Below are 23260 nucleotides of genomic sequence, written 5' to 3'. Positions count from 1 at the left end.
ATCTAAGTAAAGTAGAAATTCTTTTTTTTTCTTCATTTGTGAACGTAGATGCTTTTGAGTGGGTGGTAGCTTGTCTGTGCTAAAACTACTGTGGATGATCAAAGTTTTATCAATTGCAAAACAAAAGGGGAAAATGTGGCTTGCATCTCCCTTTAAAATAAAATGCTGGTGTTTGAATTACATCTTGATATGAGCACTCATCTTGGCGGAGAGGGAAAAAAAATAAACACATTTGTCATTTTTGTGACAGTTCATCAAATTCTTGCGTAAGAGCAATGACTGGGGATATGGTCAAGTGAGAAAGCGTGTGCATGGAGCAGCTACAAAGCAAATCTGTTTATTCTGCACAATTTGGCATCAAACACAACAGACAGCTGAGTACCTGCTAGTCCTTGTGGTGCCCCATTAAAATGGAATTTATTGCTGCTTTAAGAGCAAGCCCTCATTTGTGCTCCTTACTTTCTCCAGGCTGTGGTAATGGGCGTGCTATGAGTCGTCGTTCCCCTCCCTCTCCTATCAGCAGACAACAGTGAAGTTGTTGGAGGGCTCATTAAAAACCCAAATGGCCTCAGTTTGGGAAAGGCTGGCGTGCCCACATAGCCGTCAGCCATTCCTGGCATCACTGCCATCTCTCCAGTCACCTGAAGGTGCCCAAACATCACATTTAAAAGCCTGCTTGCCCACAAACGCGGCGGTGGCATTTCATGCAAGTGTCACTCACAGGCCGGTAATTTTGGCTTTGATGTTTTGTCATAAAAACACAGAAGACATCTTTGACGTGTGAGGCCAGCCAATGGCATGATGACGTAACTCTGTAGAGAGCAGTTTTTATATTGAAAAAAACAAACTCCATCCATCCATCCATTTTCTGTATCACTTATCCTCACTAGGGCTGCGGGCGTGCTGAAGCCTATCTCAGCTATGTTCGGGCGAGAGGCGGGGTACACCCTGAATTGGTCGCCAGCCAATCGCAACTCATCAGATTCAAATAAGTAGCCAATTTTATGGTCAAGGCTATGTTTATGTTGAACTATATGCTTTTCCCTCCCCATATACTTTAACCTGTCCTGTTTGACTGCTTGGTCATGCAGAATGGAGGATTTGTATACCATTATGGCATCGTAACTCCCAGAACAGTTTTTCTGTGCAACATGTGTTTTATATACTCCCTCTGTTATTTGTAAAAGATATTTATTGGAAAAATCAGTCAGACAGAACAAGGTTTGAGAGGGGAATGAATGAAAAGAGAAAAGAACATCCATTTTCAACACCGCTTATCCTGGTTAGGGTCGCGAGGTGCTGGAGCCTATCCCAGCTGACTTCGGGCGAAACCCTACACCCTGAACTGGTCGCCAGACAGTCACAGGGCACATATCAACACAGACAACCATTCGCACTCACATTCACACCGTCACTGAGTGGAAACTGAATCCACGCTGCCCACACCAAAGTCAGGCGAGTGTACCACGATACCACCAGTGACTGGAAAAATATATGATTTATGTAAATGGCCTCAAAACGGTGAATTTCGCCGAAAGGAGACTGATTTGCATGTATGTAAATATATGTGCTTGTTCTTATGTGCTTGACAGACTCAAAAATTAGCCGTTAGCTATTGCTATTGTCCTTGCGGTTAAAATCACTCATGAGTACGTTCACTGTGTAGTACGTCGTTCTTTGCACAAACGAATCACTCATCGTACTAGTACATCGCTCCTTAGCGGATCACAAACGAAGTTCAACTAACGAATCACTCGTGTCTAACAGATCGCGAATGATAAGTTCGACCAATTAATCACTCTTCAGTACACCAGTTCACTTAAGCACCTTCCCCGCCTGCACGGCACTGCCTGACGCTGGCTGCTCATTGGTCATTCGCCGAAGTGAGTGACAACGCTGGCGAACACGGCAGTACATTTAATGAAGTCCTGCCGCCGCTTGCATTCAGATGCAGAAGTGAGTGACAGAATGCTTCAACAGTTCTGTTTCCGTTCCCAGCCGACTCGCTTGCCTCATGGCAGCGGCCAAGCTAAAAGAACGACTCATTGCATAAACTGATTTGGTTCAGTTTGTTCACTAAAAAGCTACGTTCTTCTGAACGAAATGTTCGCGAACAAAACAACACTATGGGAGGGTGCCACTGTTCCATGCAAGTGAGCAACTGGACCATAGATATGAAGACTATGATATACCAGTGTGCTGTATCGACTTGGCTTACCAACGTGCCTGTGTGGCGGCCATGTTGGGGAGGTGGACATTCCCATTCCTATGGATGGACATTGAAATTACATCATAACTTGCTCATATCGAAACCGTTTTTCACGATTTACTTTTTTTTCAATGCCAAAACGCTTGCTATCAATACATAACATTTGAAAAAGAACTAACAAATATATATATATTTACCCTTGCAAGGGTAGTAATTGTACAGAACAGTACACAACCGTATGCAGCACAACGTACTGGCATCCTTCCTTGATCTTTTGGTTTTCTTGTTGTCCACACACATGGAATGCGTGGACAACTTTGACTTTCCTGGCATAGTGTCGCTGTCGGCACACAGCTCAAAATGTATCCACCTATTCATATGTACCTATTCACATCTATGGAATGGACATGGATTTTGTTACCATATTGGCAGCGCTAGGGGACAGAACAGGCAAACAGACTGCTTCTACTTGTGAGAACCCGTAAAGACAACGTAAGCTTTTTTTTTTTTTTTTTTAACTCGTGGAGGCAGCGCTTCATACATTATACTGTGTGCATATGGTGCATGGACACACCAACAAACTCAAACAACCCACACCACTGTGTCCAAAACTAACAATCGGACACACCAACAAACTCAAACAACCCACACCACTGTGTCCAAAACTAACAATCAAGTATATGCTGCTTTCCAGAACCAAACACTAATCTGTGCATCCAACAAAATGCAATGCAACTCTGCTTACCTTTTGGCTTTGACATAATAACATGATGATGGCTGTTTCTGCATGATAGTGTTTTCAGATAAGGTAGTCTAGTGGCCAAACTGCGACTGTTGCTTGAAAATGGCTCTGGATCTTTGCCCACCTTGGTCAAAGAAACTGTGTTGGGGCAGGTATACTGTACGTAAATGTATAGCCTAACAACGGGGCAGGAGTGCAGAATGCCTAGCTCACTTTATTATCAGCAGATAAAAGGTTTACAATACTTGATTCTTGGCATGCATGCCAGAAACCCAACTATGCTATATTTGTGTACAAGCCATTAAAGTCTATTTTCCATATCATCGATGGCCAAAACCAAAAGCTCCCATCGAAAGAGGCAAACAAGAGGCTGATGTAACTTCTTTTGTATGAAACTGATTGCTTATACACAATTCAAACATTACATTTACTTTAAATACATTATCAAAATATCCCCAACAGCTTTGGAGTTACTGTAAAATATAGCAATTGCAGCAAAGCCTGTCCGCGTGTACGTTTGCCCCTTTAGTACACCGAATAAGGAGATAAACTTGCGACGTGTGGTCTCCAACTATATTTACAAGACCACAATGAATATCAGAAATCTTAATTTATCACTGAGATGCCGCTACAGTCTGTCTACATTGTGGAATAAGCCAACCATTCGAACATTAGATGTACTTTACCTGTCAAGTTTGGAGACACTTTCTCCTGTAATGTGTTGAAAGAGAAGGTTCTCGCAAGGTTAATCCTGATAACCGTAAATTAACTGTTGGTTTACTGGATTTTAGCGCTGCCTTAGACACGGTAGACCACACTATTCTTTTAATCAGTCAAACACCTGGTTGGCCTCTCTGGCACTATACACAAATGGTTCATATCCTACCTCACCAAAAGTACTTTTCATGGTAAGTCTGGACACATACTCTTCAGAAATCCATGAAATAATGTGGTGTGCCGCAGGGATCCATTTTAGCCCCCGTCCTAGTCAATTTGTATATGCTCCGTCTTGACAGTGACATCAGGAGGCATGGAGTTAACTTCCACAGCTTTGCTGATGATACGCAGCTATACATCTCCGTGTCTTCTGAAGACACCAGTCAAATGGATACTCCTTTAAACTGCATTTTAGAAATCAAAGCCTGGATGGCAGAGAACTTTCTCCTGTTTAACCAGGACAAAACTGAAGTTTTTGTCATCGGCCCTAAGAGATAAACTTCTAAACTACAAACATTGTCCTTAACTCATTCACTGCCAGCCGTTCCCTGAGCAGGGAACCCCTAGACTGCCGGGCATTTTCGAGCAATTTCACTCATTTTTCAAGCCCCACAAAATATTGTGTACTATGACACACCAAAACCACCAAAAGATCACGCTCTTCTTTCATCAGAAAAAAAAAAGTTTATCTCTAGCTTGCAGCATATATTTGCATTTGGATAAAATTTTATTTATTTAAGAAATACATTTGTTGAAGCAGCGACGCCTGCGTTGCTTCTGGTTTAGTGTGATTTGACGCTTAACGTTATGAATCAAGCTATTTTTGTCTCGTAAAGGGCACCACAACACTTTTTATATGTATAAAAGAAACGACAAACCTGTTATCAGTCTCATCATCTAAAGGTTGCTACGTTATGAAATAAGAGTTCTAGATTACAGAGGCGTCCTTATTAAACTCAAAACACAAGAAGTGGAATTTTATAGAATATTTAATGACATCTCCAAGGGATCTATAGGGAAACAGAGTCTAACTACAGGAAGAAGAAAACACTAATACTGGTGAAAGAAAGAAAGATAGGTGCACGAAAAGGGAAATAGAGCACTATGCTGCTGGAATAACATTGAAAACATGAACGTTAAATGTGTACAGTACAGACGAGAGAGAGAGAGAAGACAAAGTTGGGATTTTGTGTGAAGCTAGTAATTTCCCTGAAATTATTAGGCAGCAATATTGTACAGCCTTATTATCCATCCTTATTGTGCGGTACTCACGACCATAGACTAGTTGGTCGTTGGAAATGTTCTTTCCCCGGACATCTCAGGAGGAAAACTAAGCAGGTTTAGTTGTAGAAAAATGTGGAGAAAAATAAAACAAAAACAAAGGAGGCGGAAGAAAAATTGGGGGCACCTCGGGGTGTGCTCGTAGGTTCCCTGCCGATTGACCTTGTGGCGAGCCAAGCTCTTGTTTCCAGCTGCATGCTGACAGTTATTTTTATTTTATTTATTTTTTTTTAACTGTGTTTGTGTATCGCGCATGTATGTATCTGTATGGATGAAAGGCCAGAGGGGATCGATTTTAACTATGTAATCCACTTTGAGATGCAGATCATTGTATAAAAAGAGTTCCATAAATATTTTGACTCTCACATTGTGGAAAAATAAAGGGTCCCCAAATCTCAATCCATTATTCATAGGCTACTGTGTCCACATTAAATAAGTATAGTTAGTTAGTTATGACTGTTGGCAAAAATGCCGCATGTGCTTCCAGGTCTACATGGATACATTTCTTCATCCAATAAAATGAAAATAATATATTTATTACTGCTACAACAGATGTTAACATACAAGCTGGCCACATCACAATTATATTTAACAGCCCAATAAGATCCTTTTTTTTTTTTTTAAGATCCAATATAAACATTTTATTAAATATTCTGCCTTCAAGGGTAGCATGCTGGGCCTAGTGGTTAGCACATCTGCTTCACAATTCTGAGGTTTGGGATTCAAATCTCAGGTCTGGCCTTCCCGTGTGGAATTTGCATGTTCTCCCTGTGCTTTTGCTGGTTTTATTCATGTACTCAAAAGTCAGCTGCAATAGACTTAAGCTCACCCAGGCCGAGAACCTAATGAGGACAAGGCAGTGTAGAAAATGGATGGATGGATTCCGCCTTTACCAAACTAATGCTGCATTTTGATTTATGCGGTGCGGCTCTCCACGCCTGATATGGTATGGTAAGAAAGGGAGAAAAGAAATTCAGAAGAACTGAGTAGCAAGACATTGTTCTAGTACTGAATAAATTGCATCATTTTACTCGCCTAATCAATTCAGTGCCATTTCAGGCACACATTATCATGACAGTCTGTTTCCCTTAGTTACTCATAGTTTACACTTGTAGCCAGAGAGCATGAACCCAGGGCCCAATAGATCTCATCAGCCAATGATAAATTCATATTTAATGACCATGGTCATTGTCTGGAAAGAAGGAACATTCTATCATTACTGCTGCAGACGCCTGCTGCGTGGTCGAGATAATTGATTTCTCTGTGGTAACAAGGTATCGACCATGCATGGTAGCCAACTAAGATGACAGTTTGATTCAAAGGTGTGGAGGGGGAATGTATGCATGCCTTTTGTTGGCGGGGGTTAACGGTAGAGCCCAAGATATGAGAGCACTGAAAGGCAAACGAGCAAAAAAAAAATAATAATAATTTTGCAGTTAGCCTGTCAAGTATAGTTTGCTTTCACACCGTTTTGTACATTTACCTCAACAAGTGGAAAGCACATTGAATTCATAACTCACTAAAAATAGAAACAAATCTGGAGGAGCCTTTTTTCCCTAGCCTGCAAACAATGGAACATATTGACAGTGCGCTCATGTTTATATATGTTTATATATAAACAGGATAACTATTCAACTGATCTACACAAGTTATCCCCTTCCAAGTTTTAGCAGTAAATACTTTCAACAATGTGCCCGTTTTCTGGAACAAATTCATATACACCGGTTATTGAACACAAAACGCCATGTTTGTGCAGTGTTAAAATGGCTGTTTACTGTAGCACACTGCATTGGCCAGCTTTGACTGGCAGCTCTTGAGTTGACGAATCAGAGGCACTGATTTATTGGCCCTAAACTGGAGTAGCCAGACAGGCATACAAGCTCTACAAAGCTGGAGGATGATGAACATAAACTCGATCTTCAAACTGTCAATAAGTGCAACAAATTAATCTTAGGAATACAATAATGCATTGATTGCATTAATCTCCCAGAAACTGTAACCATACCATGTCACCCTACTGCACCATGACCAACATTTTACAATATAAATAGATGACTTTGATATGGTTGTGTGTTTACAAGCTTACATTGTAATTTATCTTAGCGCTCTTAATTTGACTAGTTACTCATTTGGCCCCTGCAGTCCCACAGCAGAGTGGAGCTCTAACTGTGCACACTCAGGCTAGAACATGGAGGGAGCTCACGCACACAGACGCAGCCAACTGTTTGATGCCTGCAGCAGGCGAGCTTATGCTGCACAGTACGACATAAATAAACAGCATTCCCACAAGAGGGTACACACAGGAGACCTCATTTCAGGCTAATCAACTATTAATGTTGATTTGAAATGCAAACATTTTTGAAGTCTCCTCGGTAAAGACGGGGGGCAGATAAACTGTCATATATTTTAACATTTCTACAGCACAGCTGTCCAATGGCTAGAAATTCAGTATTCAGCAAGGTCATAAAAAAATTCTTTCAATGGCTATACTGTCCACGCAATCAATTGTAGAAATAACCATTGGTTACCATATATAAATGATAATTTCTTTACTTCCTATGTCGGATTTTATCACCTGTCCACTCATCTCAGATTAGGGAAATACAGTGGCTGCAATGGCTACTGGAACGATGAGCAAAACTGCACTACAATTCAGAATGACTGGCACTTTATGCTTTCATATATTTCCTATAGCACTCTAAGAAGTTTCCACCAGGAAAATGGAGCAAATTAAACACAAACAGAGAAAAACAAACAGAGACAAAAAAAAACACTAACAGAGACAGGAACATGCTTGGATTTAAGGATAAATTAAGGGCAGATATGGCTAATTTATGTCCAAGATGTAGGAGGCTGAGCTGCTAAGAACAAAGCCCACATCATAATGAGCATCACCTCAAAAGCTTTTCAACTGTATGAACACCAAGAAGAGAAAAGGGAAAAAAATGACATTTGATGCTTTATTTTTACCTCACCCGTGGACTGTTTTTTTTTTTTTTTTTTTTTTTTTTTTTTTTTAAAACTGCTCCACTGGGCTCCAATTTAGGTTAGCAGAACAGATTATGCGCAGAAGAAGCAAAACCAGTTGGATGACAGTTTCTTTGTAATTCCCAAACACTTCATTAAAATGAATGCAATGCACTACTGACTCATTTGTATCGTGTTTTGTTACAAACTTTGTCCTTGTCTAGTTTAAAAAAAAAAAAAAAAAAAGGCAAAGGCAGCCATACAAATGTATTAGGTCTAAAATGCAAACATAATATAATGGCAGTCGTTAAGATGTTGGCACACAATGCTTGAATGGACTGTTTCTACATTAATAAGTATCCAGTGAGTCAATACAGAGTGTGCTGTCCTCAATTAAGGCAATCATAGAAGTCAGTTACAATAATAGCATGATCATATAATGAAAGCATAACAGTGATACAACAGCAGCCTCTAGTGGTAACTGGTAAGTATACCTATTTAGTTTGTTGGATAGATACAGTGCAAAATATTGCGTAATTCCCATTCAGTAGCAGTGTTATTAGTAGTGTTACATAGGCATATAGATTGGTCTGATTGATAATCGCTTAACCACAGAACAAACATTAAATACAGTGTCTAAAGCATGTTCAATGACAAGATTCTAAAGCCAAACTAATGTTTCATTTTCTTCTCCCTTTGGCCCAGTTTCATTTGCTGCTCCAGCTGAGGCTGTGGTTACAACCACACATCCATCAATGGATGATTGCGCACACAAAGGAAAAGATCCTTCTCACAGATGAACTGCAGTTGCGTTGTCAAAGCATTGAAACCTCATTAGCACAATTTTGGTCCATAGTAACTCAGGACATACTGTAGGAATCAAAGATCATTCAAATGTATACACATTCTTCATGTTTACAAATCTGATTAGAAAGAAAGATATATATATATCTATATAATGCATTCTTAAGCTAAAATTGCACATTAGTTGTACTCACATTCTTGTGGAAATAGAGCTTGTTATTGCAGCAAGTAATACAGAACTCATTATCAGCGTTTTTTTTTTTGTATCTCCAGTTGGCCGTTACTTCAGATGTGGAGACTCGAAGAACTTACCCCCAGGGTTAGCAGATGCTTTGCTCTTTCCCGCAAATCTAAAGATGGTTGTAGATGACATGTTTAGAATTTAGTGCACATTAAAATGCATCAAATGCCCCAATATTTGCATTAGTACCCGAAAAGCTATGCATACTAGTAAATATTTTTGAAAATCTGCTAGGTCTACATTAACATTGAATCTTGGGCTAAAATCGCTAAGCAAACTTTATTAAAGGCTTTGCAAGCACATTATACTGTATATCATGTTTTTGTTTGGCAGAACATTGCTTGCCTTCCTTGCAGAACTTTGCCTGTATACAAATTAGGGCATATCTAAATTTCCATCTATAAATACCTATGTTGAAAATTATCTGATCTGATCTTTTTTTGGGCTCGTGACAATTTTTTCAGACATAATTTTTTTAATCTCTTTATTACCTTGACAAACTGGTATACTTTTTAATAATTTAGATTGGAAAAACTGATTTCAGCTAATAGTTTATCTGACTCGTTTAAAATGTGATGAGTGACTGGGTTGCAGATATTGAGTTGCAGAGCTGCCGAAAAAACCCGAGGTTCTTTATAACCAGTATCAATATCAAACAATAAGGTAATGTGTGTGGAACTAACCCAATTTACTTAATATTCATTAATTAGTGTTTCAGCTAAAAGTTAAATATAGCATTGTTATAATAGTTATTTGGGACTGTGTCATTACATCAAATGGTTTTAACTTGACTTCCTGTATTAAGATTGTGACCTTTTATTTTGAAGGGTACGCACCGGAACTCAGCATTTTGACACGAAAAGTAATTTCACGCAGCATCTGTGATTTTTTTGTTTTTTGTTTTTTTTAAGTCTTCTAATGGATGAACCAAATGCTATAAAACGCTGATTCCTTTCTGGATTTTCACCGATGAGGCACAAGGTTAGTGTTTGTGATACTGTGAGACAACGTTTATGTGAATTTTGTCCCAATTCATTGTGATTTAAAGTTGCTATGGTGAAGTTTTAGCTCAATGGTAAGCTTTTTTTTCCCTCTGTCCGCACTGGAGAAGCTATTTGTTTCGCCTAGAAGAAGGTTAAAAAATATGTGAGACCGAGGAGAGAGAATGGAAAACGTGTTCTGGATAATGCCTGGATCAGAGTACAGGACAAATTTGGTCTTTCACGCACACTATGTCAGACTATGGCCATCAAATCTTGCCATATCTCAGTCAGACGGTGGCAACACTACAAGATCTGTATTCCGATACCACCGTATCGTGTCTTTTACGATCACTGGGCTTTATCTTGGCAAATCGAACACTGTCGGGGAGGCGTGTCCAGAAAACGTCACCTGTCACCACAACCGGATACAACCGTTTCCAAGTTGTCAAACAATGGATGAATTAAGTTTTGGGCTATCCATTTAAGGATTGCTTGAGGTATGTTCACGTACTTTTAATAGAATATGGCTCGCAAGCAGGCAACAAAACCTTATGTAGCCTAGCAAGCTAGTGATAGCACTAACGTTTACATGTAAACATGCCTACGTTCTGTCAAATCACGCTCTGAAGCTTCGGTAAACATTGGTATGTGCGCGTGAATAAATGTTGACAACGGTGACAAAGTATGTTGAGGCGATGCGCTAGTCACAATATGCAATCCTATTGGCCGCCGTCAAGGTGCACTGTCGGAGAGTTGTCGTTGCTATGTCACATTACACGGAAGATATCAAAAACCAAACATGCTAGACTTTTTATTTTGGTGTCGTAGGGCTATTATTGGAGGGCCAAATCGTTTGTCGTGGATTATGTCACACCACAAGAGCTTTTGTCGTTCCTAACAAAATATGTTACGCCCGAACTGGGAAATCGCCCGCGATAGCTAATCGAGCTAATATCAGGTCTAAAATCCTTTAGTCTGACCTTACTTTTTGCCTACGGTAATTGAATTCTTCCCAAAAGCAAATATTCCTATGATTACCAAAAAAAAAAAAGTTTAAAAAAAGCCTTGAACAAGATATTGTGCTTCGTGGATAAAAATGCTAAGTCAATCACTGAGAAATGAAAACTGGAAATTTAAATCTATTGATTGGACATTTGGGAGGGAAAAAAACTAAAGATTGAAAAAATAATAAAGCAATCTTATTGCCAAAATATTCTGAATACTGAATTTTAAGCAAAGATATTCTGTTGATTATTATACATTTAATACATTTTAATACTAAAATTGTGTGAAAATTCATAAATTGTTAAATTTTTAATTGCTTTGTGGACCCAGTTAACATTCTCCAAATATTCTGAAATGTCACAAGTATACATAAATCTGGGAGGAGAACATAAAAGCTTAAACGGCCAAGTCAAAATTCTAATTCATATTTATGGAGCATTTGATAGACCCTACAAGACAATAGAGTGTGTGAATAAACTTACATGGTGGTGCTAGAGAGGGTCTGCATCATACGTTTTGACAGCGAGCTGGAGGAGGGCGTCTTTGTCATCTGGTGTTCAGGAGTGGTCAGTGGTCCCAGTATGCTTACTGCAAAAAAAAAAAAATAATAAAATAAAGGTTAAAAGTCCATACGTAGTAGGAGGTGCAATTTTTAGTACACAGACATGCTTGTAAATTATTGGGGGGGGCAAGATTCACTTTTAATACATAATCATCACTGTATGCCCCAGAAGATGTGATTTACCATCACAATTTGGAGTCTCTGTGAAGTTAGTATCCGCCATGTCTAGATTATCCGGATAGGCATACTGATTCCAGTAGCTTGTCGGGATACTAAACAGGTGCTCAATTACCTGGAAGGAAAATAAAAATAAAACAGTGAATTTTGAAGAAAACAATTACACTTCCAGTATATTAATTGATAGAGAATATACTTTACCCGTGGTTGTCTGCTTGTGTCACTCAGGATAGTCATCGTGTCTGGGTTTGGAACAGCGTGGCCCACAAGGGTAGGTCCGAACACCTTGGCCAAGTTTGTCACGTCCATCTTTGTATCCACACTCTTGGACACTCTGGGCGAAAGTATGACATTCCTAGTCACTGTTCGGGCAAAATACTTTCACCCAAAAATTTCTTACAGTCGAAGAAGAGTAAAACGTGAAACTTCACAACTTAATGAAAGTTACTTCTGCAGATGGATCATGAGGCAGGCCAGAGTGTCTCGATTGGGTTGAGGCAGCTCGCTGATGGTGTGGTACAACAAGGCAAGACTGTTCCCATCATCCTGGATTTCTACAAGAACATTAAAAGGGACACATTATAGAAAATTTACTTTTTATTGTTTGTTTACAAATACCTGTAGTTGTCTGTTGTAGCGGACATGCTCTCGCCAGATGGTACCATGACCCCCAACCTCGGAGCGGGACTGCATTCCCCGTCTCTGCTCCCCCACTGACATAGAAGGCCACGGGGCTGCCTGGTTTATCTCACACGGACGCTAAATGAATTACTAGCCAGTCCGAAGGAGCTCATCAAAGCCAAGACTAGGAATCCTGACTCCTCACCCAGACTTTAAATCAATTAGCAGCTACCCCAGAAACATGAACTCCCAGGCATGCCGAGATAAAAGTTCAAAAGGCCATTTGTCCTCTGAAATGCAACTTTTTAAGACATCTGGGACAATGGATGGGACACGAGCGACACCCACAGGTGGTGGAGAGCTACTGCAACTCCGGGGGAACTAAACACAATCTTCACCTAATTTGAATGTTGCATGATATTTTAAGAACGTTCCCAGTGTTCACCATCACAACAGCGCCACTAGTGATTGTATTTCTGCAAATTTGAATGTCAGACGTCAAATCTGTTTGTCAACTGGGCCAAATGGGATGTTTCACCTCAAACAACACAAATGCCACATTGCAAATATTACAGTGTTCTCAACAACCACATACAATTGAAACATTCATTACAGGGATTAAAGAGGATGTGTGCGTGATAATGCAAAGATGGAAACTGGTCTAATCTTAAATCCAATAATTAATTTTATCCCACTGGTTGTAAACCACAAAATAATCATAGGATGGAAAAGTAACATTAAGCGGCTGTCTATCTCCCCTTTTGGCCGTCGGGGTGAGGGGGTGGCGGGGACACTACACCTTTTTTTCGGCAGGGCATAAAGGCCAGAGCGCGCCCTTTGTGGCGCACGCTCGTTCGACCACCTTGTTGAAGGACTGGCTGAGGCAGGAAGCCCCACCTCTTACCACGAGGTGGCGTGGACACATCACACCCTTCCCCGCCGCAGGGCACCCTGCCAGCGCCCCAAGCTACCCTTTTCGGTCCCTGGGCAACTCACGGGCAGGCTTGGGAGGGAAACGGGCGGCGCACGTCAGCTCCGAGCGTCTTGCGAACAGCGACACCCAGGCTTCGGCCAACCTGCCTTGGAACAGTTTTCCTTGCTTTTTCTTTTTTCCTTCCTTCTTTTCCCGCCAAATCCACCTGTTCCCCGTGCGGACCAGACCGGCCAAACATTCGGGAGATCGACCAGCCTGTCTAAATTGCGTTCCACGCAACACAAGTCCAATTTGCGGTCTAGTAAAGTACAGATTAGCGCATATTTGGGATTAAATTAACGAGAACAGGAATCCCCAGCTCTATGCATTGTCATCCCATGATAATTTCCACCCTCACATCACAAGTCAGTCTCCTTTGCCAATGTTCGTCTGTCCTTTGTTTTGCTTTTCCCCGCATTGTCCCCGTGTAGATTCTCCTGTCCACTACCTGTATCAGTTGTGTGTGTTTGGGTTTGACAAAAGACCTCTGGTTATCGAGAACTCTTATCAAATTCCTGTAGCAACCTTCAAATTACAAGACACAGAGGTTTTCGTCACTGTCCTGACGTTTACACATCTAAAAAGAGACGTGGTGCCCCTTTTACGAGATAAAATAATTTGATTTTAACGCTGAAACTTAAAATAACACAAAATTGGAAAAAACCCACACGTCGCTAGATTACGTTTTTATCCCAGAAAATACACGCAATACTGTGGAGTACTTGCCCATCCAACAAATGTGAAATTAAACAACCAAGTACATGTTTTGTTATCAGCCTATTTCTGAAAATGAGTCTTTGAGCAAACCGATCTGCACTTCCACCACACTGTTACCTCACATGCAAGGTGTTCATGCGCCACATACACATAGCATAGTGTATGAACTGCTGTCTACACAAGTTAAAATGCTTTATTTCTTAACTGTCTTTCGTTTAATAGTATATAAGAGGGTAAGAAGGCTGGCTCACTTCCATCACATGGTCTGATTTCACAAAGATAAGAAACTGGGTGAATAGAATGTACTACACTTCTTTATCCTCTGGGTATTTTGATGAACTCATGTCACAGGCATGTAATTTAGATACCTCGGAACTTTTATAAATTGTCAAGAAAAGGCGATCTCTCCTTTAAAAGTGAAATGGTGAATGGACTGCACTTATTTAGCACTTTATCTACACTATCACAGTGCCCAAAGCGCTTTACAAAACCTCACATTCACCCACTCACACATTCATACACCAATGGGTGGCTGCTGCCATGCAAGGCGCTGCCAGGCCCACTGTAAGCAAATCAGGGTTAGTGTCTTGCCCAAAAACACTTCGACATGCAGACAGTCGGAGCAGTGATTCAATCCAACTACCCTAGGGTCACTGGACCCGCTCTACCTACTGAGCCACGGCCGCCCGCAAAAGTGGTCATTTGTCATCCCTACAGTGGAATAAAAGATCAAACTGACCAGCTGCTTCCATGAAAGTTTTGTTGAGGCCAAAGGTGAGAATTGGCTCAGGAAGGTTCCTGAGAAAGTCTTTAAGAACACTGGTGATGACGTTGATGTCGTCTACTTTGTTAAGTGGTGGCAGAGTCTTTCCTCGAATCAGCTTCTCCTTCAGCACTTTCACCTGACGCTCCTGGCCAGAGATTCTGTACAGGCCAACCTGGGGAGAGGAGGGGTTAGGAAATATGGTGCTGTGATATAGTGAACTGGGAATGAACCCAAATATTAATCTAAAATTAACAACAACAACAAAAAGGTTATATAGGGAAAGTCACAAAAGGCCCAGTCACCTCATGGAGACCCCTTTTTTCAATCTCTTTGATGCAATAGATGAGTAAAGCTGGGATCATGGGAGACGTGACCGGAGCAAATTCAGCCAGGGTGCTCTGCAAGCACATCACATAAATTCATATTGTTGTTCTATGTCATGTTATATGAAGACTTGTGAGTAGAGGTATTCTAAGGAGCAATGAAAAGGATATACTGCACCTCTGCAGTCCTGACGGGAGTCCTGATGGCCACAGGATTGCATGGCAGGGGGCAGCAGTCGCGGCACTCGGGATGGGTCGCCATTTTGCAGTCCTGACAGCGAAGGTACATCTTGCCAAACTTTGTTCTTCTTCCACATGGTGGACAGAACTCCGATTTGATCACCTTTGTGTATGAGGTGAAAAATAGGTTACACACAGCCCAAGGAACAGAAAGAGTGAAAGTGTTTTACTGTTTGAGATAACAACAGCCACAATGTTATTTCCACTTGCACAATAATAATACTGTATACATTTACTTGTTTATTTATATAGAGAGAGAGATCCAAAAACAGACAATTGAAAAGTTATATTTTAAATTTAGTAATTTCGTTCAACTATTAAGCATACAAATCTACCCGCCAGTATAACCAAATGCCCCTAGTCATGTAGAACCATTGTCAGATTGCCTGAAGGACAATAAAACTTGGATGGCTTGGAACTTCTTCAGTTTTCATGACAGTAAAAAGGCCACATGGCGCCCCTAATGCCCCTCTCCTCTCGACCACGGTTCCTTTATGTTAAACATACTGTAACTAATAGGAGGGTTAAAATAAATTTTAAACTGGACAAACAGATCAATTCGTTTATTAAATAATACATATTTAAAAAATAGTATTTTATCGAAGGTCAAGACTACTTTCTTTTAACGAGTTTGGGAGGGTTACACTTACATGGCTTTGTCTCCACCTGACTTGATTATTGTAAAGCCCTCTATGCTGGCATTAGCCAGGCTTCCTTCTCTCAGTTACAAAAGGTCCAGAAGTCTGTTGCTCAAATTCTCACTGGAGCTCACCGGAGAGACCACATTTCACCTACACTGGCATCTTTCCATTGGCTCCCAATAAAGTTTAGAATTCAGCTAAAAATACAGTATTATTGCATGCTTATAAAGCTTCGAATGGACTGGCTCCATCCTACCTTTCACACATGTATTCCAGCATGGTCACTAAGGTCTGCTACTGACTGACCACTTCTTGCTGTCCTAAGGACAAGGCTGAAATCCAGAGAGAGCCTTTGCTGTTGCAGCACCCAAACTCTGGGTGGAGCTGCCTCACCCAAATTAGACCAGCCCCCACTCCGCTTACATTGAAAATTAAATTTGCTCTCCTTCTCTGGTTCTCCAACCATGTATGAGAGTTGGCAGTTTTTAGTTTTATTTTGTGGTTGTAGTGCCTTTTTTTCAAGACTTATGTCCTGCTTATATATTTTATGCTATAGTTTACGTATTTATTGATGTACAACACTTCAAGTCTGCTGTTTGTTAAAAGTGCTTTATACTGTAGATAAACTGGAGTGGAATTATGTGGTTTTTCAGCCATCCATCCATTGACCGTACCGCTTTATCCTCACAAGGGTCACGGGGGGTGCTGGATGTGTAGATGTGGTATTCATTAAGCAATATTTTTCTGTGATTGTAACTGTACTCCATCCTAATGAGAGCTGTGCCTTTTTGGTTAGCTCAGTAAGTTACATTGGCATCAAAATATTAGGCCTATCTCCGCTGACTCTGGGCAAGAGGTGGGGTACACCCTGAACTAGTTGCCAGCCAATTGCAAGGCACATATAGACATTTATTCACACTCAACATACAGAATTTAGAATAGTCAATTAACCTACCATGCATTTTATTGGAATGTGGGACGAAACCAGAGCACCCGGAGAAAACCCACACAGGTAGGGGGAGAACATTCAAACTCCACACAGGCAAGGCTGAATTTGGAACCCAGGTCCTCAGAACTGTGAGGCGGGTGTGCTAAACCAGTCGGCCAATGAATGACATTTTCATCTTTGTAAAGGCATCCATCCATTTTCCGTACCGCGGGCATGCTGGAGCCTATCCCAGCTATCTTCGGGTGAGAGGCGGGGTACAGCCTGAACTGGTCACCAGCGAATCGCAGGGCACATGAACAAACAACCACTCACACTCACACCTACGGACAATTTAGAGTCTTCGATTAACCTACCATGCAAGGCATACATTTTTATTCTGGTATTGACTCTCATATTGTGCATACAGTATAGTCGTCGTTGTGGCTGTATTTCACCACGCAGTATATAGTAGGTATCTTTGGTCCCACACGCAATCATATTATACAACAAACATTTGTTCGATCTTTGCTTCATATTTTTTCATGGATTTTATGTGACCCTCGCAGGACTTTATAAAAATGGCCCCTGATCGGAAAAAGGTTCTCCACCAGTCTATCTGTCATGGAAAAAGGAGCCGATTATCTTGAGTGTCTTTACAGAGCCCTAAAATGTATAATGAAATGTAGTAAATTACATTTTCACTCATATTTCTGCAGTTGTTTTGGGGAAAATAAATTGAAAGTAATGGAAAAGTAGTGCAACAGTACAATTCAGACACAGTAATATTAAGTGACTTGCCCAACACTGACTGACTGAACCAAAGCAAATAGTTGGCTGAAACAAGGTTATATTAATGGCTCACTGTTTTGGCGACAAACTGATGCTGCTTTCTTCTGCCTCCATTGGCTTTGGGGGTTTGGAGGTAAGGAGGAAAATCAGAGGCTGGAGTGTTGGGTGCTTCACTGTTGATTTCAGACAGCTCAGTAGAGGTTGATTCAGCCCAGGCTTGGGCAACTGTTAACATAATCACATCATGATAGATAAAATGAAAATATTTTATAAGAACAAATTGTATTTTAATTAACAGTTACCAATACTGAAACTAGTAATCAGTAACTTCTCACCACTCTTTTTTCTCCTGCGTGTCACATAGGGGACTGTCTCGATAGTTGAGACGGCCTCAACAGCACCCCCATTTACTGGCACAGTGATGGTGGTTTTGGCTACTATGGAGTCATTTATCTGTATTACATGAAGTTTTCAGAGAAATGTTATATAAAGCACACACACACCGTCTTTATTATTAAGCACACTTACCCGCTCAGATGCACGTCCTGTGGAGCGAGGTTTCTTCATCGCTTGTGGAGGAACCTCAAGTTTGCGAGAGGAACGCTGTGGATTACATAGCAATTTTTAAAAGTAGTTGCATGGTTTGCCTTCTGAAAAGTGTACAACATTAAGGGAAAGCCATGATAATTTGAGAACAATACCAGAATTTTCATTTTGGTACACTCCATACTATCAGGATTTATTTGTGTTGCCCCTGTAAGATTACAGTTTGATTTTTGAACTGAATAGTATATCAACAATTTCACACCAAGTCTACGTTAAAATAACCTTGGTGTCATTGTGGTGCATCGCAAAAACCTGGTTATCAGGAATTGGAATAAATTTAACACTCAACTCGTTTCGGACGTTTCTGCAATCTCACAGTTTTCATGACAGAAGAATCCCAGGCCTACAGGAAATGAGATGAAGTTGCAGCATGTCTACTTCAATGTGGTGAAGTTCCAAAACTATAAACAACATATGGAAGACTGTACCAGGGAGTCGTCGGTTTGATCAAAGCTAATGTCCGACATTATGGAGGTTGATTCATCAATGGTCGTCAACCTACAAGGCAAACAAGGTCATTACTTTAAACTTCCTGTATGAAGGACTTCATGCATTGTGGACAGTTAAAGAACAACACTTTTCATACTATTATGCATATCTGAAAACATTTGTCTTTGTAAGAACAAAAAAAATCTTGTCGAACCACAGTTTGAAAATTGGACCTTCTGCTGGAGTTAATGTTGGACTTAGCAGCCTGTGCAGCCTGGGAGTGAGCACTAAGGAAGGCCAGGGCAGAGCGCTGCTCCTCACTTAGATGTATGCTGCTACTGCTCTCTGCTATCAGCATGTCCCGGATGAGCTGTAACTGACGATCCTGGTGGCAAGATGAGAGTGACAAATCTAGATTTCAGTGATTAGAAACACCCACTGAAGCATATATATATATATTTTTTTTAATAAACGTGCATGGCTTGCAGTATAGGCTTATGGAGTAAAAAAGGGCCAACAATTCAAGTACAGCGGAATCTCCGAAGTCCAGTACGCCAAAGTGGTACAATAATGTTCAACACAAATCTTTTAAAAACAAAACAAACAAACCTGAAGTTTAAACCATGGTGGTGTGAGACATCAGTATTAAATGAGTCTATGCATTCATTTGTAGTCTGGGCACAGAGGGTGAAACACTACATCAAAGTCAAAAGTTCAGCAGAGTGGCACCGAGTTTTGTTGAGTAGGGTTCGCTACCAAGTTAGCCTCTGATAAGCGGCACTAAACTTGAGTTCTCTGTGAAATTATCAATGCAGTGGGGGTGGAAGCATATTTGGCTTGGTGCTGCCTCCACAAGGGTCCTTACCATCTTTATAAGGAACGCGTTTGCTTGCAGTTTGCAGTCACTTATTTACATTCCGTGTACCCAAGTACACCTGACACAGCTCCATCGCTAGTCATGATGTTAATGAATGGAACAAATTTGGCAATGTTTGACTTTGGTGGTTACACTGTACATAAGATTCCCGAACAAAATAACACAAACCAGCTTCTCATAGACAGCTTCAGCCTTCTGCCGCCGCCGGATCTCTACATCCACTTGGTTGCGTGCATGCTTCAATTTGACCTCCAAAGCTCCCCTCTCGGTTTCTGCTTTTGCCAGCATCTCTTTGCAGGACAGCAGCTGCTCACCTGACTGCAGCCACTTCTTACGGCAGTCCTCAAAGTTTATGGCCATCTCGAGAAATTCTAATGACAACAGAAAGAAAATATCTTTGCTTTGATGTGGTGCTTCTGATGTCACAAATGGCTACAACAGCTATTATGCAGAAGTAATGCTTCTGATGATGATAGTTTCATATACAATTTTTTTATAATGCAAGAATGACTACCATACAATCATAAAAATATCCTGATTTTGATATCAGAAAAAAAGACATTTGAAAACAAATAAGTGCATAGTTGCATACCATTAAAACAAACAGACAATATAAGAGAAAGATTCACTCCAGTAATGCGGGGTAATTTTTAATCAACTGCATAAGTTTAATGCACAAGTATACCTCAATCTGTTACTCTACTCATTTTGAATAACATTGAAAATGGAAATGTAGGAACATGACAATTGGCTGCCATCTGTGGAATGTCCTAAAAACATGGAATGAGGACTTCAAAGGCCTTTAAATTCCTCCATAACAAATAAATTCAGGGGGGAGAATAAACATTTTATTTGTAAAGTACATGACCTACTGCCCACAATGCTTTTCTCAAAAATAATGTTCCATTTTAGGGCAAGTAACACCATTTGAAACATCACGTAATTTTTACACGCCGACTTAGAGAACCCCTCGGAATTTCAGATAGCTCGTTGGTGTATATTTTTAACAAACCTAGCCAATGGAGACGTTCTCGGAATAGCAGACGAAATGAAAGGGTCAGGGAGATATGTTGAGAAATATTGAAGTTATACTGTTTTACTGTAATTTGAAGGCCGTTTTGGACCATATTTTCTATAGGCAATACCACACAGAAAGACTCCCCAAATGGCCATATTTATTTTTTTCAACACAGAAAACTCAGTTCCTCTGGAACCCATCATCCGATTTTCAAAATTCATGGTGTGTTGTACTCGGGTTGACATGACCATTTCAACCAGACTGTACTATTTTTTTTTGCTTTTCTGTGGATTTCATCAATATGTTCTCGTCTATATTTATGTAATGTGAATTGTTCCATCATGGGATTATTTTATAATTTCAAGATAATATATACATTAGTAAAGCAGTTGTTCAAAAATGCTTATTTAACGGGAAAGTAAAACATTTGTACTGAAAAATAAATAATATTGTAGCTGATACTCCTTACTGGACCAACCAAACGCTTTCCTCCATTATTACCCAATAGCAGCCTTCAGTGGCAAACACTCGAGAAGAGTAGCAATAACTTACGTGGTTCGACGGTCTCATTCAGACAGTCTACCTGGGCCCGTAAACTCTGGACCTGGTTGTACAGGTTCACCACTGCCGTCTCCATTGTGTCCTTCTGCGGCTTGCAACGTTAGCCTACACGGAAAGCACCGTTAGCTATGGAAGCGAAGGTGGTCAGTCGAGCATTCGCTAAACAAGAGGAATAACAAATTAATATACTGGTGTACATTAATAAGGCAACGTAACACGTCCATACGAGATTTAAAAACTTAGTTGCGGTACTGACAGTTTGGACATGTTGCTATGAGCTAAACCACGTTTGCGCTGAATGTAGATAATCCGAAACGAAGCTGTTCGCATGCACTGATGCGTTAGCCACCTCTAGTAGTTTGTCAATATTAATAACAAAAATAAAAGCAGTTACCTCTGCAACCCATTCTCCTTAAAAGGGTGAGTGACATGTAACGAAACAACGAAAACGGAGTTAATTGCCACTCCGGTGCTGCGGAGCCACACCTGTCTGAGAAAGTTTGCACATTCTTCGACAATGTTCAAAAATCAGCGCCGGTTTTCTTCTTCTTCGTTGGATAGGCCAGAACTTGCACTCTACTGCTACTACAGGTTTACAGAAGTAACTACAGGGAAAAGTGTTGCTTTGAACCAGTACCTCATGCGCATGCGCGAAAGCGTGTGGTTTATTTGCGCAAGCGAAATTCGCGTGTGTGGTAAACTAATTAAATGAAAGTAACATGGCTATTTACATGCCAATAGAAGATGATCGTTTCATTTTTCGGATGAATTGAAACAGGGCAGTATGCTGGGGTGACACAACGGTTTGCATTGTTTGCCTCACAGTTCGGAAGTGCTGGATGGAATCTGGCCTCCTGTGTGGAGTTTGCCTGTTCTCCTCGTGCTTGGCTGGGTTTTCTCTGGGCTCTCAGGCTTCCTTCCACAATACAAAAATATGCACGTTAGGCTAATACTAAATTGTGCCATGGTGTCAGTGTGAATGGTTGTTTGGCTTGTGCGATTGACTGGTAATCAGTCCAGGGCGTATCCCGCCTCTCATCCAAATTCACCTGGGATTGGCTCAAGCTCACCTGCGACTAAATGGACAGATGGGGGGGAAAATGAAATATTTTTAATATAAGTAGGCTTTTCTTTCTCCATACATTTTTTCATTCACCAGTTTTATTGTTCATATGACTCATAGCATTCAATATTCTGCAAAGGCATTGTCCCACTTTTCATTCAGACAACATGAGCTAATTTGTGCCATTTTCACCAAGCACTGCCACCCACCAACTCGCTGCAATGTCTGTTCATAGTTTTTTTCATTCACAAGATATGATGACTATTACCTGAGCCTGCAACAACGATTTCTAGATTTCATGAAAGCATCTCAGGGGGAGAAAGGGTAATAAGAGGCTCTAATGCAAGTTTAAGACAAAGCACCTGCAAATTGTGCTGACTACATAGTTCGACCTCTTCAGTGGAAATGTTGGTAATGGATCCACAAACACTCTCATGGGTAACACATGGCAGATGTACAGCCACTTAGGAGGATACACTGAAGCAACCCATACTCTCATTAGACCCTGTGCATATTTGTGCACTAAAAGCCAGAGGCAACCCTGCAGGTCTGGCTAGAGAAAACATGTTTTGGAAATGTATACTGTAAACCTCATTGATATGCATAGTATCTATCAAAAAAATATTGGCTACGCCAAAGCACTCAGAAAGGAATTCCATCAAAAGATGTAGCTGGGGGGAACGTGTAGTATATATTTACAAATAGTAGATTTAGTTGACTTTCCACAGATAAACTAGTACTAAATGAAGGTGTCTATAATGCAAAATAAAGACATGGACCACAGTTTCAAATCATAGAACAATTAATGAAGATGTAACGAAATTCAGATTCACGTGTACTGCATTTGTGGACCACTTTAACCACTCTTGACAGCCTGGAATCAAAAGTCAGTCTGTGTCTCTTGGGTTTAAAGGAAGTTTTAAATTGAACTTCACACCACAGTAAAAATCACATTCATCCCTGTGAGGGGAGGATAAATGAAATTGTTATTGAGTCGGCATTTTGGGAAAAACTTTGGCT

General features: G+C 40.6%; 1 protein-coding gene across 3 annotated transcripts; it reads right to left on the bottom strand.

The window, feature by feature from the left end:
* Positions 1–8019: 8019 nt before the first annotated feature.
* Positions 8020–21687, bottom strand: LOC133408639 (rac GTPase-activating protein 1-like). Of its 3 annotated transcripts, none has more exons than XM_061687741.1 (17): positions 21572–21687; positions 21169–21336; positions 19767–19969; positions 18955–19106; positions 18721–18790; positions 18582–18635; positions 18215–18289; positions 18022–18139; positions 17760–17911; positions 15267–15431; positions 15068–15163; positions 14739–14937; positions 12137–12242; positions 11890–12022; positions 11695–11803; positions 11432–11537; positions 8020–9070 (listed from the first exon to the last, which is right to left on the bottom strand). In XM_061687741.1, the coding sequence occupies exons 2-17, from the start codon at positions 21251–21253 to the stop codon at positions 9001–9003; spliced, it is 1893 nt and encodes a 630-aa protein (XP_061543725.1). In that variant the 5' UTR covers positions 21254–21336; positions 21572–21687; the 3' UTR covers positions 8020–9000. The 3 variants fall into 3 exon arrangements, with proteins under 3 accessions (XP_061543725.1, XP_061543724.1, XP_061543726.1); XM_061687740.1 differs by having other exon boundaries at positions 21169–21282; XM_061687742.1 differs by lacking the exons at positions 19767–19969; positions 21169–21336; positions 21572–21687 and adding an exon at positions 19587–19660.
* Between the last annotated feature and the right edge of the window lie 1573 nt (positions 21688–23260).

The sequence above is a fragment of the Phycodurus eques genome, chromosome 10 (genome assembly GCF_024500275.1).
Source record: "Phycodurus eques isolate BA_2022a chromosome 10, UOR_Pequ_1.1, whole genome shotgun sequence".
Lineage (NCBI taxonomy): Eukaryota > Metazoa > Chordata > Actinopteri > Syngnathiformes > Syngnathidae > Phycodurus > Phycodurus eques.
Note: the sequence above shows the minus strand (reverse complement) of the source record. Positions and strands in the feature narration are given on the sequence as shown.

Excerpts from the sequence above, each read along its gene's own strand:
- LOC133408639 (XM_061687741.1), bottom strand. The coding sequence starts at position 21,253 with ATGGAGACGGCAGTGGTGAACCTGTACAACCAGGTCCAGAGTTTACGG. Across the intron at positions 18,140-18,214 it reads CAGGACGTGCATCTGAGCGG|ATAAATGACTCCATAGTAGC; the intron begins GTAAGTGTGCTT and ends CATGTAATACAG. Across the intron at positions 14,938-15,067 it reads AAAAAAGGGGTCTCCATGAG|GTTGGCCTGTACAGAATCTC; the intron begins GTGACTGGGCCT and ends TCCTCTCCCCAG.